This window comes from Leptodactylus fuscus, chromosome 2 (genome assembly GCF_031893055.1).
Source record: "Leptodactylus fuscus isolate aLepFus1 chromosome 2, aLepFus1.hap2, whole genome shotgun sequence".
NCBI classification, from domain to species: domain Eukaryota; kingdom Metazoa; phylum Chordata; class Amphibia; order Anura; family Leptodactylidae; genus Leptodactylus; species Leptodactylus fuscus.
This window is the reverse complement of record NC_134266.1, coordinates 47,632,761-47,650,590: the sequence shown is the minus strand read 5'-3', so window position 1 is coordinate 47,650,590 and position 17,830 is coordinate 47,632,761. Positions and strand designations below refer to the sequence as shown.

At 43.0% G+C, this 17,830-nt stretch overlaps 1 protein-coding gene across 1 annotated transcript in view; it reads left to right on the top strand.

The window, feature by feature from the left end:
- The window catches only part of ITGAE (integrin subunit alpha E), a 67,194-nt gene extending 49,364 nt beyond the window's left edge, over positions 1-17,830 (top strand). Inside the window, exons 21-32 of the mRNA XM_075263736.1 lie at positions 5,493-5,566; positions 5,648-5,780; positions 5,973-6,074; positions 7,870-7,949; positions 8,244-8,321; positions 9,515-9,587; positions 9,677-9,778; positions 10,026-10,082; positions 12,010-12,108; positions 12,578-12,673; positions 14,106-14,216; positions 17,738-17,830. Coding sequence (XP_075119837.1) covers positions 5,493-5,566; positions 5,648-5,780; positions 5,973-6,074; positions 7,870-7,949; positions 8,244-8,321; positions 9,515-9,587; positions 9,677-9,778; positions 10,026-10,082; positions 12,010-12,108; positions 12,578-12,673; positions 14,106-14,216; positions 17,738-17,791 — 1,059 coding nt within the window. The 3' untranslated portion in view covers positions 17,792-17,830. The remainder of the gene's footprint in view (positions 1-5,492; positions 5,567-5,647; positions 5,781-5,972; positions 6,075-7,869; positions 7,950-8,243; positions 8,322-9,514; positions 9,588-9,676; positions 9,779-10,025; positions 10,083-12,009; positions 12,109-12,577; positions 12,674-14,105; positions 14,217-17,737) is intronic.

Genomic DNA, 17,830 nt, shown 5'->3' with positions numbered 1-17,830 from the left:
TCTTCCCCCCCTAGTACCCGCGACTTCCTCCGTGGCAGGGTTCCTGGTTTGCGCGACCCACCTTCAGCGCAGGCTGTGGCTCCCCCATGGTGTCCTTTTTGTAACCCCCCTCCTCCCTTTGTTTTTCCAGGCCCCCCCTTCCGACCCCCTCTCTCTTCCGTGGCACCCCAGATTAACCTTGCCCCCCTTTTTCATGCAGTCCCCCCCTCCTATGACCCCGCACCTGTGGGGCACCCCTTGTACCCCCAACACCCCCCCCTGTTCTGCGGCACCCCAGATTAACCCTCCCCCCCTTTTTTATGCAGTCCCCCCCACATGGCCCCACACCTGTGAGGCACTCCTTGTACCCCCAGCACCCCCCCCTACCTGTTCTGCGGCACCCCAGATTAACCTTCCCCCCCTTTTTTATGCAGTCCCCCCCCATGGCCCCGCACCTGTGAGGCACTCCTTGTACCCCCAACACCCCCCCCCCCCGTTATGCGGCACCCCAGATTAACCTTGCCCCCCCTTTTTCATGCAGTCCCCCCCTCCTATGACTCCGCACCTGTGAGGCACTCCTTGTACCCCCCCCCCCCCCCCGTTTAGCAGGCCCCCCTCCCTAAAATAGCCTAACTCCACTGGCATGACATGTAGTGCCCTGGTGTGGAATGATGGTGTGCGACCGCAGACCTAGTGTGGCTGAGCTCTAGATACCCGACTGACCTGCAGACTCTGTAGGCCGCAGGCGGTGCGGGACAGCAGGCTTTCTTGACATCGGCGCAGGCGAGCCTGTCCCTGTCCGCGGCAGCATAGGGTGATCTGGCAGCAAGCCCTGCATGTCTCCCTGGTGCACAGCCGTTACGGAGCGCACAGCGACGCCATGTTGGTTTGTTTGTTGTGCGCCTGATAGCTCCGCCCACACAGAGCAGCGCCAGCCAATGGGGTGAGAGGATGAAGGGCCTGGGATGACGTCATCTCAGGTCCTGCAGCTGAAGTGTCTGGGATGACATCTCTCAGGTCCTTGAGCGAACGCTGAATTGAGAATCACCGTCGGCGGACGTGAATTCCGGTGGAGTACGGGGATATGAAGTAGCCTATCGTTCAATCTGGGACCCAAGGTATGTATGTGTTAAATTTCAGGTAAATTTGTTTGCCTCTTTAGGCGTGATTGAGGAACAAACATCCAAACATCCAAACACACATACTTTCACCTTTATAATATTATTAACCCCTTAGCGACCCTTGACGTAACTGTACGTCATGGGTCGCATGGGGATGTATAGAGCGAGCTCACACGCTGAGCTCGCTCCATACACGGCAGATGCCGGCTGTATAATACAGCCAGGACCTGCCAATAACAGCAGCGGTCGGTGCCCGAGCCGATCGCTGCTGTTAACCCTTTACACACTGCGGTCAAACGCGACCGCAGCGTGTAAACAGCGCCGGCGGCATGGGCTCCGCCATGTTTCCCCGATCGCCGCCCTCCTGAACGTCACATGAGGGCGGTGATCGGTTGCTATGACAGCCGGAAGCCTATTGAAGGCTTCCAGGCTTGTCTCTGCCCGAGATCTATTAGACGATGCCAGAGGCATCGTCTAATAGAAGTGCTGCGATTTTGCTATTCACTGCAATACGGTAGTATTGCAGTGAATAGTATGAGCGATCAGACCCCCTAGGTTTCAAGGTACCTAAGGGGTCTGATCATAAATGTATAACAAGAAAAAAAAAAGTTTTTAAAAGTATTAAAAAAATTAAAAAAATATAAAAGTTCAAATCACCCCCCTTTCCCTAGATTAGCTATAAAAGTAATTAAAGAATATTAAACATAAACATATTAGGTATCCCCGCGCTACAAAATGCCCGAACTATTAGAATATTAAAACATTTATCCCGTACTGCGAACGGCGTAGCGGCAAAAAAAATAAAAACAGCCAAAAAGCGTTTTTTTCAACACTTTGCCTCCTATAAAAAATTGAATAAAAAGTGATCAAACCATCAGATCTTTCCCCAAATGGTATCAATAGAAACGTCATCTTGTCCCGCATAAAAAGACACCACAACCAGCTCCATACATGGAAATATGAAAAAGTTACAGGTGTTAGAACATGATGACACAATTTTTTTTTTCTATTTTGCAAAGTTTATCATTTTTTTAAAAGTATCAAAACATTTCAAATACTATATAAATTTGGTATCACCGCGTTCGTACTGACACGTAGAACACAGGTAACATGTCATTTGTACCAAACAGTGAACGCTGTAAAAATTAAACCCATAAGAAAATGGCGCAAATGCATTTTTTCTCCAATTGCACCTCATTCTGATTTTTTTTCCAGCTTCCCAGTACATTGCACAGCATATTGAATGGTGCCATTACAAAGTACAATTTGTCCCGCAAACAATAAGCCATCATGTGACTCTGTGAACTGAAAAATGAAAAAGTTATGGCTCTTGAAATGTGAAGAGGGAAAAACGAAAATGCGAAACCAAAAAATGGCCTGGTCCTTAAGGGGTTAAGATTGTCTGTACTTTACATGGAGAATGTACATAGCATATGAACACTAATGTGCTAGGGGGCGCTAATAGACTAGAAAGACTAAACACCAGTAAAACTCTCACGAAGACATTCACACATTGAACTTCAGGCTACGGCCCCACGTTACAGGACATAGCACTGTCAGAAAAACTACAGCAGAAATTGCATTGCGTTTTTTCCCAAAGTACGTTTCACAAGAGAGAACCTCTGCAAACTTTCTGCTTCAATTATACCTATAAGGAAACCACCAGCATCTCCGTAGGTGTAATTGGCTTCCTGCGATTTCCAATACCCGCAACGGTTTTGGAAATCGTACCATGTATTTTTCCGCAACATGTAGATGGGATTTGCTTTGCAGTGACTGTAAAACACCACTTTTTTTTTCCCGTGGCATTTCTGCCATGGCCAGATTGGGCCATTTACACCATGGGAAATATAGAGGAAACTTTTTTTGTTGTTGTTTTTATGTAGATTGTGAGCCCTATATAGGGATCACAATGTACTTTTTTTTCCCCTCCTATCAGTATGTCTTTGTAGAATGGGAGGAAATCCACACAAACACAGGGAGAACATACAAACTCCTTGCAGATGTTGTTCCTGGCAGGGGATTCAAACCCAGGACTCTAGTGCTGCAAGCCTGAAGTTCTAACCACTGTGCCACCGTGTTGCCCCATATAGGAAACTTCTTATGCTTCTACCTTTTGCTCAAGCAACTCCTGGCTTTGGCTCAAAAAAAAAGCAAAAAAAGCTGCAACAAAAAAAAAGCGGCATTTCCGCAAAGTGGGGCCTCAGCCTCAGACAGATTTTTAGGCGGATCTCTGTGAGAAGAGGAAAGAGCAGATTACACTATATGAGAGCAAGTGAAGAATTTTTATTAAAACCCTATGTGAAAACTATTTTAATAGATATAATCCTATTAATATTATAAAGGTGAAAGTTTGTGTGTTTGGATGTCTGTTCTTCAATCACAGCCAAACTGGCTGAATGGATTTTGTTGAAATTTCACACACACACACACACACACACACTGCCCAGGAAGGGGTAATAGGCTACTTTAAATGTGGGTCACTCACCCCAAATCTCCACTGTGACCTCCAAACTCCGAACCCTTGGGCTCGGCTGTAGAAGCTGGCATTCCCGGGGGGGGGGGGGAGGGGTGTCCCCAGGTCGCTGTCCCGGGGGGCGGGGGGGGGGGTTGTTCCAGGGATCAACCACATTCCCCCTCAACACATGTCATCCGTCAGCGCAGCCATGCCCCCTCTCCACGCCGGCACCCAGAGGAGTCTCCGGGGCCGGCGTCAGGTTGATATGCCAGCCGGAAGCCTTGCACTGGCTCCCCGACCTCTCAGTCTTTTGCTTCTATTGCAGCCTTGGCTGCATAGCCTGCAATAGAGGTGCCGGTATTCTGCAGTGCATTGCATAAAACTGGCGCTTCAATTGCAGTCTACCTGCCATAGCGAAAGACTGACAGGCTGGGGAGCCAGCACAAGGCTTCCGGCTGTCATAGGAACCTGACGCCGGCCCCGGAGACTCCTCTGCGTGCCGGCATCAGTGGACTGAGTGCACAGAGAGAGCGGCAGGGGAGCGTGGGAAGGTGAGTCCAACTATTTATTTGTGTTACACATCGAAGGGAGACATAGTGTAAGGGGCCTAGGAAACTGAGGGCAGATAAAGAGCAGGAAAGAGAACAGCATGACACTGGGGCACAAAACTGGAGGAAGAGATGGGGGGACATGAAACTGGAAGCAGAGATGGGGGGACATGAAACTGGAAGCAGAGATGGGGGGACATGAAACTGGAAGCAGACATGGGGGGACATGAACCTGGAAGCAGAGATGGGGGACATAAAACTGGAAGCAGACATGGGGGGGGACAAGAAACTGGAAGCAGAGATGAGGGGACATGAAACTGGAGGCAGACATGGGGGGACAAGCAACTGGAAGCAGAGATAGGGGGACATGAAACTGGAGCAGCGATTGCGTACATATAAGCGGATCAGCGCCACCGCCAACCTGCAGACGAAAAAAGAAAAAGACACCGAGCAAACCGTAGTGTAGATCTGTGACTTTAGGGTTTGGTGAAATAAAAGTTTAGGCTCACCTTTCAGAGTTGTGTAGATACACAACACTTCTCTAGGCAACAAGATCCAGGCAGGGATCCTGTAGTTGGATACAGCTGCGGGGTACCTTACACCACAAGGGTGTATGAGAATGCAAAAAAGGACCAAGTTGTCAAATTGTGGTTACAATCCAGGACAAAAGAGGACCCACGCTGATAGGATTAGGTGAAGAAAAATGACTTTATTGGAACAACACACAACGCGTTTCGGGCATACACTCTGCCCTTCTTCAGGTGTAATGGTTCCTCTGCCGCCTCCAAAGCTGCTGTAGGCCCGATCGTTGTAGGTATCGTAATCCACCATATGGCGGATTACGATACCTACGACGATCGGGCCTACAGCAGCTTTGGAGGCGGCAGAGGAACCATTACACCTGAAGAAGGGCAGAGTGTATGCCCGAAACGCGTTGTGTGTTGTTCCAATAAAGTCATTTTTCTTCACCTAATCCTATCAGTGCGGGTCCTCTTTTGTCCTGGATTGTAACCACAATTTGACAACTTGGCCCTTTTTTGCAACCTGCAGACGAAGTCGCGGGTAACTGCTAGTGCAATAATTAAAAAAAACTACCATAAAGATGTACATAGCCTTTTAAGAAAGAAAAGCTGTATTAGGCATTAGTGTGAATGGATCCTTAGAATTACACAGGTTTGGCTGAGTCCAGAATACAGCTCTACCAAAGTTAGTATATACAAGGGGATCTGTTTGTGAGAGATACAAGGATTAAAATATGTCCAAAAGTAAGTACTAACGTGCTCAGTAGAAGATACATATACTATAAGTATAGCTAGGAGTGATAGTCTTATTTATTTTATATAAGCCTGACCTTATAACAAGTAACTCTGTTGTATATGTGTATAGTTACCGTATGAAAAGGATTGCAATAACAAGGAAACTTGTATCCCGAGCCTGGCACTGACCACCCAAGTATCTCGGTAAGACTGGTGACACTCATGGATGATAATACCTCATAGACTCCTACTCTATTGATCATCATATATTATCTTTCATTTCAGAAATCAGCTGGTTATTGGATATACCAAAGATGTGACGGTGAATCTGTCCCTTACAAACTCTGGCGATCATTCTTATATGACAAATGTGACGCTAATTTACCCAGAAAACCTTCTCTTCACCTTAATAAAACCGGTAAATGAATCAGAAATGACTATAATATCATCTGATGTTATTGAATTGTTAGCCTGCTGTCCTATAGGTCAATAATCTTGTATCTTAATCAGTAATACTGGTGCTTTCCTAACTTTACTGAAATCATGATATAATTCACTATCTGCATGCATTATCTCTTAAAGTTTATAATTTAATGTGCTTCACTTTTAGCCCAAAAATCCAGGGGTCGAATGTTCTGCGCCCAAAATCATTCCATCATCTAATTCTACTATGACGTGTAGAATCAGACATCCGGTGTTTAGAGCCTCCACTGTAAGTTCCTATTACATCCTATATAAGGTCGGTTTGTACCCTGGTTCCTATATAATGATTGAATCCAGAAGAATAAAATGTTCGACCATATAATGAAAGGGGTTAGACAAACTGAAGAAGTTCTCACCAATTCACAGGATAGGTGACAATTTGCTGATCACTGGTGGTATGGCCACTAGAGATGAGTCAACCCGATTCGTCACAAATTTTCCAAAAGTTTTGAGCTTATAAGAACACAAAACGTTTGGAGTAGTCACCTGTGAACTGGAAGTGAAATTGTGATACGTTGGAGTCTTTTCACACCCCAGAGTATAATAATCAGAGACCAAGGGGAGGATACAAACATAAAAAACACTGTTACTTACCTCCCCCTGGCTGTACTCCCCGCAGACTCCCCATCGGCCATCTTCAATGATGTACGGGACCGTCACGTGTGCTGGGGCTTGCATCGCGACACATAAGGATGCAAGCCCCAGCCCCAGTGATGTCTGGGATGTCACCAAGTAGGCCTGAAGCCTTCAAGAGCCAGAAGAGGTAAGTAACAATGTTTTTTATGTTCCACATTCTGCTTCAGACACATTTACTTATTGGGGCTTTGATTTTTTTTATAGCAGAACGCTGAAAGCCAGCTTGTAATTATGCCAGAACTGAGTTCTGGCGTGTTCGGGACCAATTTAAGTGCTGAGGAGGCTCAGTAAAAAAACATATCCTCCTTCCTTCACCTCTTTATGGCCCCGCAACTGCTCCTGTCTCAGGCCTCCTAGGTGACATCCTGTGCCCGGGGGTCAGCACTGTGGCCCAATCACATGTGGCATGCTGAGAATCATGATGAGCTATGTAGAAGCAAAAATATGGCATACCAAAGTGAAATCTATAGATTATATGAAAACATGGAAACTTATATCTTTGGCAAGATCTCAACATGTGTTCAGATCTGAGTATTAGGTATACAGATGGATATATGAGTCAAACTTGATATCAACATAAGTAAGTAAAGTCCAGTAAAGTTCTTCAAGTTCGTTCTATAAGGGAAGCTCTAGGCAAGTTTCCTACATTGGAGAGACACATTGAAAAATATGGCGAGTTCCTTTGCAGTGCCTACTATATATATATATATTTTTTTTTTCTACAAGTTGTTTGTTGAATTTACAAAATACAGGGACACATTTAATGCAAGGCTAGTTTCCATATATGAAAAATTGATACATCCTCAACAAATGCAAGGTTTTGCATATGTGTCTTTATTCTACTTGTCGGCAGAAAAGACCTTTGTCTCCAGTGGTCCCCAGCTCCATATTTTTCACATTATAGTGTGGGAGGATAGGCTCAGTGGTAGCAGCAGTGGACCCAGAAAGTCAGAGACAGACACAAAAAGTCAGGTGCAAACAGGTTTTACCCTGTACATTTATTTTGCAAAAATGGCAAAACAAAATAAGCCTTAGCTTCAGGTAAAAAAATAACAGAAATCCTGCTCGTCTGAGCTACTAACTATACAGAGAATACCCTAACTGTACATGTGGCTTACTTCAGCCACACTGTCAACACACAGGACAAAAACAATGATAGCTGTACAGACTGGACTCTCACCAGTTTTCAAAGTTGTTGAGACACAATCCAGCTCCTCCTCTCCCCTAGGAACTGCTCAGGACTGAGCTTTTGACAACTTTTTATAAGCCTTTTAATAAGGCCCAGCTCCCACCTGTGCTTGAAGGCACCCTCCAGCTGTAGGGCAAGAAATGGTTAACAGAACCATGACTAGTCTGACTTTGTCCAATATATAATTATCTTCTTGTAGGAGACATTTACAATCATTTGGCAACTAACTGAAGAGAAATTTTCTACTTCGGAGGTCGCCATTTATTATGTGGTTAACAAGTAAGTAGAATATCTACTTCTAATATTTGGAAATTCTAAAAATTTTGTTATCCTTTTTCACTTTTTTAAATTCAGGATCTGGGCTGATCTGCCATCATAATGTAGAAAGTAAAAAATGAGTATGTGAAGTGAAATATGGCTCACATTTAGTTGTATTTACCCTATGTCAGATCTGGCAATTGTCAGAATACCAGAAATGTGATGTACTGTAGCGCTCAATAAATACTACCGTAGTTTATTTTATGATTATGAAGTTTTTTATTGGTCCTCAGTATATAATTTCATTGGTTTCAGCTTTAATAATGTCTCAGCACCGCTGGTCCAGAAAACTGTTCTCCCTGTAAGACATTCCTTCAGTGCTGTCCTCTCCGTGTAAGTCCTTGAGATGTGTTTTTTCTTTACAATTTTTTTTTTATTGGTAGATTTGATAACAGTTATGTAACATTGATACCGAACATAGATACAGTATATAGGTATATACTCTATATAACATAGTCCCATATACACTCGCTGCCCTCAGGAAAAAATAGGTAGGGCCATAAGAAGATGGTTATAACAGGAATAACAAAGTAAGCAACAATAATCTGCATCTAAAGAGGACCTTTCACCATGTCCACCAACTCTTTGTATCCTTCAATAGACGCCTCTCCACTGATTCCAGCACAGTTGTTTGGTTTTTTTGGTTTTTTTTAAATAGACCCCACCATTCCTGAGCAATCAGGGCTGTTAGTTTTAGCACTCTATATGCGAATTAGCTCTCTAATGTCAGGGGGATAGTCTGGACCTGGAGCAGCCAACCCACTAACTAGACAGTAGAGAGCCCAATTAGCATATCGGACGCTGAAACTAAGGACACTGCTTGGTACAGTGGGGTATAGAGCTAAAATCCAACTGTGCTGGAATCAGTGGAGAGATGCCTATTGAAGGATGCAAAGTACTAGAGTTGGTGAAGGTGGTGAAAGGTCCTCTTTAAAGGATAAGACCTTTGATACTGTCTAGGCTACACTGTGCAAAAACATCTATTCACACTGCATTGGGGTTTCTATTTACATAAGCTATGCAATGGATATCAAGACCTCAGAGAAACCCCATTGACCCCATTGGGGTTTGTCTGGAGCCAATGGAGTCTCCTAAGAGCAGTGACCTCTGGTAGCGCTGTTACACAGTATACAACATTTTGCAGATAGAATCTAGAGGCTGGATCTGCCTGGTGTAGAAAATACACAGCTTGGACCAAAATGGCAATGCCGCTAAATAAACTAGAATCAAAGTTTGACTTTTCCTCTCCACGGTCAAATTTAGATTGCGGACATTTTTCTACATACCCTGGGTAAGGTAGAGTGGCTTGCTTGGAGCCCCTTGGTGCACAATGCCCCTGACACATGCCGTGCCAAGCACTCCCTAGCTATACTCCTGATTAAAAGGGGTTCTGAGACCACCACTGACATAGAAATGTTCATAAGCCGGCACTAACTGATACACGCTGGCACATCAGTGGTTGAAATATATGGCACAGCCTACTTTACCATGCAATGCGACTACTTATCATGTATCTATTGATCTAGCTCACAGGCTAACCTCTATGTAACAATACCATCTGTTAACGCAACGTATGAGGATTTCCAGTACACATTTCATGTAAGTGCATGAGGCTATACACAGGTTATTGTATTGCAAGTAGTTGGTTTGCCAGGCTTTGATACTTACATGTATAATTCTGTCCACAGGTGATTGCCGAAAATCCATTTGCTGCTGAACTGAGCCTGGAATTGCAGGTCCCCATTACCCTGAAAGGTGTTAAGATTTCAGGAGTACTATTCCAAAAACAGGTGTGTTCTATGGCCAGGATCTGAAGAATGTTTAAGGCGAAAGCCCCACGTGGCATATCGCAGCAAAAAAGCGCTGTGGGAAATCGTGACGGCAACATATCACGTTTTTTCCCGCAGCGCTTTTCACAGAAAGGAAACCTCACGGACTTTCTGCTTCCATAAGAAAACCGATATAAATCGTGATATAAAAATCATATTATACTGCATATTTTCTATTCTTAAGCTTTTATTCTGTATTTTGTTCCAGAATTCAACTCAATGTAAAACTGAAACCCAAGTTCGCAAATGTGGAAATAAATTGAATGTAAGTTTTATAGGACCAGTATCATATATACAATATAATAGACCATATGTTCATAAATAACATCCACTGTATCTGTAGGGTTCTGCGGAGTAACTGTTTAATATACATTAAAGAGGTGATCTGGTTTATAGTATTGATGGCCTATCCGATAGGCCATTAATATCAGATCTGTGGGGAGTCTGATACCCAGTACCCCCACAGATCAGCTGCACTGAGATAACATGGCTATTTCATAGCAGAAAGATCTTTTGGCCAGAAAGGTCAAAATCCAGGTCTATGTCTTTTACTATAAGTGTTGATCAAATCTCACCAACTATCCTCTATAGTCTGACTGATATAAAATAGTAGGTCAATCTGTCCAGCAAACACACAGAAAAATGAGATGTCTGGAAGGAATGGATTGTATGACCGACTTCAGTGGCATGACTACTTGAAGAGTCGACAACCACGTGCGTTCATGATGGCTTTGAATACACTTTGCATTTAACTTACTGTGTATAATCAAGTATAAGCCGACCCGAATATAAGCCGAGACCCCTAATTTTACCACAAAAAAAACTGGGAAAACTTATTGACTTGAGTATAAGCCTAGGGGGGGAAATGCAGCAGCTACTGTAAAATTTCAAAAATGAAAATGGTCGGAGTTTTTGGGTGCAGTAGATGTTGGGTGCTGGGAAATGGGCGGGGTGTTTTGGTTGTCTGTCTGCCCCTTCCCTGAGCTTGAGGACTGGGTTTTTTCCCCCGCTTGGAATTCAGCCTGGCTGAATATAGGGTATTTAGGATTGAGTGATTTAGAACTTTTATTTACTTTATTTTTTTATTATATTTTTTTAAAGCTTCTTTTTTTCACTATTTTATGGGAGATTCTATACATTACCATTGCGGCTGGTCATAGACACCCCCTCCCAAAAAAAAACAAAAAATAAAAAACATTTATTTTTTTTTGCTTGACTTGAGTATAAGCCGAGCGGGGCTTTTTCAGCACAAAAACTGTGCTGAAAAATTCGGCTTATACTCGAGTATATACGGTACTCCATAGGACACAGTCAGAATGCATGTAAAGAAAGGATTCTGGACTCTTAAACCAAAGGGGACCCATCAATCCTCACCCTCTTGTAGTGTCATTTAGGCTGGGGCCCCACAAGGCGTGACGTTGTACAGTCCCTGCATAGTGAATGGGAATCGTTTTTGGAAATCGCAGCATGTCAATTATACCTAAGGAAACGCCGGTGGTTTCCCTATAGGTATAATGGAAGCAGAAAGTCCACAGAGGAAACCTCTGCGGATTTCCTGTGAAAATTGTTGCTGGAAAATCTACGATGCATTGCCGCAGTGTGTTTTTTTTTTTTACATAGAGGCTTTTTGCTATAGCCCACTACATGGGGCCTTAGACTAAGTCTTTGCACACATATTCTTCCAAAGAATCCACTGAAGGTTCCATGACTCTTCACGGCAAGAATAGTGCTACATGCAATGCTACTCTTAATATGAAATTCCAATGAAAACCCAATGGAATTCATTATAATTCAATGGAGTTCTTTCCATCTTAAAGTAATGGTTCCTGTTACAGATGAAAACCATGTCGCTCATGTGAACAGAGTGTTATGCTGGCTATACACATGAGATTGCTGAGAGGTAGGCTGAGCTTATATCTGCACAGAGGAATTTTCTCTCCAGGCGGAGAGGAAAGTAGTTCATGAAGTACTTTTCTGTCTGCATAATTTGTATGGACACCGCATGGAACACTCGGACCCCATTGTAAAATGTCTCAAAAGCATCTCAGAATATGTCCAAAAATACATATACTTTTTAACCCTTCAATCCCTGCACGGTAAGCATGGCTGGAAAATAATCCAACTATGCAACACAAAATTCTATGCCTTTACTTTGTACATTAATGCCCAATTCATCTGCCTTTATTTATCAGAATGAAGAAACCCTATGCCTTATTATCTTGTGTGAAGTCACATCTGGAAGGGAAGAGATAAATATAACATCAAGATTATTCTTGCAAAACCTTAAAGAGGTAACGCTAGATTATTTCTTATACATTACAAAGCCAAATTCTATCCTTGATTCATCTTTCTTCTGTGAGTCTTCTTACACTCTTTTTGTTCAGCGTTCACTGCAGTTATTTGGGGGTAACAATAGAAACTGACACATCTGAACCCCAAAATGAAAACTTATACTGAATGGCCACTTTTGACCAATGGATAAGCCAAGAAAACCTTTCAAGTGAATAGGGTCTGCTCCAAGTCCTTGTGTTTATGGCCTCTGGTCCTTCCATAGAAAACAAGAGGTCACAGAATGTTTTACGCTTAATGGTAAAAGTTGGAACGGCAAGATTTTTGTTTAATATACTGTAGATATTAATTTGGAAAATTAAAAATAACATTACCAAACAAACTTAAAAATGATGTTTAACATAAAAAACATAACTTCCTGGCGACACATTCCCTTTAAGTAACTCTTGTATATTTCTGTTCTCTTTGTAGCTTATAGCGGATACTGAAGTCTTTAATGTCACTGGAGAAATTCTTTATAACCAAGCCATGTATGTAAACCTCAAGGAGCCAGACCACAAGACGCAGGTAAGTCGAAGAAGGTTGCAATATCAAACACAACCCACAATGGACAGGTGTGGCACAATTGTTGGGAAGAAGCGTTTTTTACAGGAAGTTTTCCTCTGCAGACTCTCTGCCTCTATTGTACCTATACAGAAAACTCCAGTGTTTCCGTAGGTATAAATGACATTCTGTGATTTACAGCGTTTTTGATATTGCATAATCTCCACTGCAGATTATCCAAATTCACTTTGCAGGTAAATTACGTAAAACACTGCTTTTTTTTGCCATGCCATTCGTGCCACAGCGTTTTCACAACATGGAATTCTAGCACCTTCATGTAACATCATGTTGACCAAAATCCCATCCATTTTGCAGGGGTTCTGCTGTGGCCAAACCGCAGCATTATGCCAAAAGGGGCCCTGGCCTAAACAACCAAATAGATGTTCCCTAATATTTTTAGGGAACATGATATTTGGAGTTTTTATTGTAGTCTGTCATTTTGCATTTGTTTTTGATACAAGGGAGATCAGAGACAAGAACCAGTAATGCTAGGTTCACACCTGCGTTCAGGGTCTCCGTTCTGTGGTTTCCGTCTTCTGCATGCCAGAAGACGGAAACCACAGACCGGGTCCAGCCTTGAGCGGCGGTGAGCGTTTTATGCTCTCCGCCGCGAAACCGTTTTTTTTTAATCCGGACACAGAGTACTGCATGTCCGACTCTGTGTCCGGATTATAAAACCCTGTTTTGTGGCGAAGAGCATAAAATGCTCACCGCCGGACAGCTTTCTCACCCATTCAAATGAATGGGTGAGAAAGAATCCTGCAGGTTTCCGTCTCCTGCTCTGTTTTATGCAGGAAACGGAAACCTGCAGTACGGAGAGCAGAACGCAGATGTGAACGAGCCCTAAGAAGTAAATCTGTTCATGCCTATTTCTGAGATTTTAAAAACCTCAATAGTTAGAATGAATAAAGAAAATGTTTTGTCTGTAAGGCCGGGTTCCCACCAGCATTTGAATTCCGTTAGGGGTTTCTGTCCCTGAACTCCAAACGGACCCCTGAACGGAAAACCGACTGCAGGTGTAAACCAAGCTAGAAGGGTCTAGACTATCCAGGGTCTTCCACCACCATCTCCAAGATGTATTAATAGCCTATTTAATCTGTTGTGCAGGCCGTGTAGGTCGGTATTATTAGGGCACTATATATGGTATTATGTAGGCACTACAGTACATAGCAGTGCTACTTTGATATGATGGTGCCATTATTTTGTGCATTATATAGCAGTATTATTTGGACAGTGTCCTCTGTCGACCTAGCTCCAAACCCATCTATATTGTTTTTTATGTTATGTTTTAGTATGTTCATTTCTTTTAAAATTCCATAATGGAAAACTCTTACTATGTAGGAATATTTGTCATTGTCGACCGGAATAAATTTTCTTTTCTGCTATTATTTTTCAGTTATCCATTACAATTCTTAAACCAAAAGTCATCAATCTCCTGCCAGTGGCCATTGGTAGTTCTGTTGGGGGTGTTTTGCTTCTTTTAATTATTGTTGTAATTCTTGTCAAGGTGAGTTACAAAAAGATGACACTAAATGTTTAAAACTTGAATTGAAGAAGAAATTATTGGAACACAAAATGTTTTAATCTGAAAAATGGAAGATCATTTTATGGCCAGATACCAATGATCAGAGAGTGACCTCCTTGGTAGTCATGCAACCCTACTTAGAGGGGAAAAATTTTTAAGACTGGTGTTAATATGCCACTCTTTATGAATGGTCCAACTAGTGCAGGGAACTGGAGATGTATGAATAGGCTGGGGTCTCTTCACAAATCTACTAGGAAGGGGCCACACGGTGGCTCAGTGGTTAGCACTGCAGCCTTGCAGCACTGGAGTCCTGGTGTTCAAATCCCACCAAGGGCAGAAAACCATCTGCAAGGAGTTTGTATGTTCTCCCCGTGTTTGCATGGATTTCCATCCCATATTCCAAAAAAGACATAATGATAGGGAAAAATGTACATTGTGAGCTCTATGTGGGGCACACAATCTACCGTATATACTCGAGTATAAGCCGACCCCCTAATTTTACCACAAAAAACTGGGAAAACTTATTGACTCGAGTATAAGCCTAGGGGGGGAAATGCAGCAGCTACTGGAAAATTTCAAAAATTAAAATGGTCAGAGTTTTTGGGTGCAGCAGATGCTGGGAAAGGGGAGGGGGTGTTTTGGTTGTCTGTCTGCCCCTTCCCTGAGCTTGAGGACTGGGTTTTTTCTTCCCCCCACTTGGAATTCAGTCTGGCTGAATATAGGGGATCTGCAGTGCTTCTATTAACCCCTTCCCGACGGAACAGGAGCACTGCAGATCCCCTATATTCAGTAGACCGGGCACTTTCAGACACAGGGATACCTAATGTGTATGTGTTTCACAGTCATTTTCTACTTTTGTATGTATTGTAGGAAAAGGAGTGTTTTAGAACTTTTATGTTTTTAAAATCTTCTTTTTTTTTCCTTTTGCACTATTTTATGGGAGATTCTATACATTAATATTGTGGCTGGTCATAGACCCCCCTCTCCTAAAAAAAAAAAAAAAAAAAAAATTTTTTTTTTTTTTTTTGCTGACTCGAGTATAAGCACAAAAACTGGGCTGAAAAATTCGGCTTATACTCGAGTATATACGGTACATAAAAAAAAAAAAAAAAATTCAACTAGTAACTACTAGAAATCTAAACCCGATTGGAACTGGCGTACATTTCCATTCCAGCTCAAATTTGACACAAGGGAAGTGCAGTTCTACACAAGTTGAATTGGATAAACCAATGCTGGTTCTGCTGACATCTAATATGTATGGCCACTAGGGTTGAGCTGACCTTGACCTTGTTTTTAAAATCCGATTTCCAATCATTTTCCATTCGACTCCGATCCTAATGCAAGTCAATGGGATTTTTTTAATAATTGAAGATCGGATTTTAAAAACGATTCTATTCACTACACAGCATGGAGTACAAAAATTGAACGCTTTAATTTTTAGACTCCACGCTGTGTAGTGGCTACTTAGTTCCCCCTTGTGTCCACTTACCTGCACAGATCGCTGCTGCTGCCGCTCCACGTTCTTCTCGCTCCTCTTCTCTCTTATTCACAGGCCTTCAGAGTGCTGTGCCCCCGCCTCCCTAGGCTAGTGTTAAAGATGCTGGGAGTAGGCGGGGCTTGTTGTGACTTAGGAGAGTGTCGGTGGGTACAGGGCACGGAGACGTGAGTGCATCACTCACGTCTCCCCTCCCAGTACCCACCCACACTCTCCTAAGCCACAAGCCCCACCTTCTTCCTAGGTCTGTAACGCTAACCTGTGAGGCGGGGGCACGCACGGCGCTCTGAAGGCCAGTAAATGAGAGAGAATCGGACCGAGAAGAACGGAGAGCGACAGCGGCAACGGATCTGTGCAGGTAAGTTGAGCGATCGGGATCGGAATGTCGCAATACCCTTACTAGTAGTCTAGAGACCAGTGTCTGGAAACAGGGAGTATAACAATATCAATGCACAGATAGACTTACAGTCCGTTCAATGGAAGGCAGGGAGGCTTGGCCGGAAGCAGCAGTCCTATTATCAGCAGGAGGGCTTGCTGGAGGCAGTGGTTCCACGGCTCCTATGGACCAGGTAGATAGCAAGTCTTTTAGTAGAAGGAGGACTTGCTGGGGCCAGTAGTTCCACGGCTCCTATAGATCAGGTGGATAGCAAGGTCTTTTAGTAGAAGGAGGACTTGCTGGGGCCAGTAGTTCCACGGCTCCTATGGACCAGGTGGATGGCAAGTCTTTGGTAGCAGGAGGACTTGCTGGGGGTAGTAGTTACAGGTAGAAACCAACTTGGCAGGTGAATAACTAACTTGGAACAGTCAGTTAGAGCTTGAGGAACTTGGTAGAAGACAGGCTTCTGGAACCAATACTCAGGCAACTTGGGTAATCACAACACACATGCTAAATAGTCAAGAATCAGGAAACCAGGGTAAGTCACAGGCAGGAAACACAAAAAACTCCATCTTGACTGCTGGCAAAAAAGAGTTGAACAAAACAAGATCCTGACACAGAATTCCGTTCTCGATCTATTTTAGGCGGGATCGGAACCCGATCGCGATCGTGAAATTTACTTGATTGCCGATCGGGATCCGATCTTTTCCGATCCTGATCGCTTAACCCTAATGGCCACTTATAGTTTTCCTAGTGGGGGGGGGGGGGACTTCTACTTCAGCCAAGTGCTATACAACCATGCACAGGATTGGATAAGGAAACATAGGAAATTACCGATTACCTGGGACTCATGGAGAATATTTATATATATATATTCTTCAGTTTTTTGACAAGAGAAGATTAAGAGAGAAATCCCTTCAATTTTAAAATTTTTTGAATATTTTTAACATTTACTGTTCTCATGTATCAGTTCAGATGGGATTAATACAACCTGTCTCCGTAAAGAGTATGTCATTTTATAAAACTATGTTATAGTGATATCTCAGATTTATGGATTGGTGGGGTCTGGGTGTTGAGACCCCCATCAAGACTGAAATAAAGGTAAAGCTCTCTTAACAGACTACTGAGTCTTTTAAACTACGATTGGTTCTGATTGACTCTCTGAAGAGGAGTTGTCAGCAGTATAGGGCCCATAAATCTCTATGAGGTCATTCACCACTCATCCCTTCTGGCCAGTGAATCCGCCAATGGGCCTTGACACCCATATTTGATGGGTACTCTGGTCTTTTATCTTAGGGGCTGTTGGGCAGAGGGCCCCAGAATAATTTTATTTGGTGTGCCCAAAGAACCTTGATCCAAAATTACATCTAACCAAGGAGATTGCTCAGTGATGAAGAGGCTCAGCACTCTGCAAAGTGTTTCCCCACTTTAGTTTCAGCAATACTTGGTAGTCTCAGCACCCAGACTACCAGTGATCTAAACTTTTGACTTCTCACTATGACATATCAAAGATTTTATGCAAATAAGTGATTGGAAGATGATGCGTTCATTTGTAGTCAGTGTCACACTTTGATGAGTAACTGTGGACTATTACAGAAGTTTTTAATTATTATTTCCTCTTGGTTTTCACAGTGCGGTTTCTTCAAAAGAAAATATAAAAATTTTGACCAAAATGAAGCACAATGATATACTCGATGATGAAGTTCGGAGTAGTCTACAAAAAAG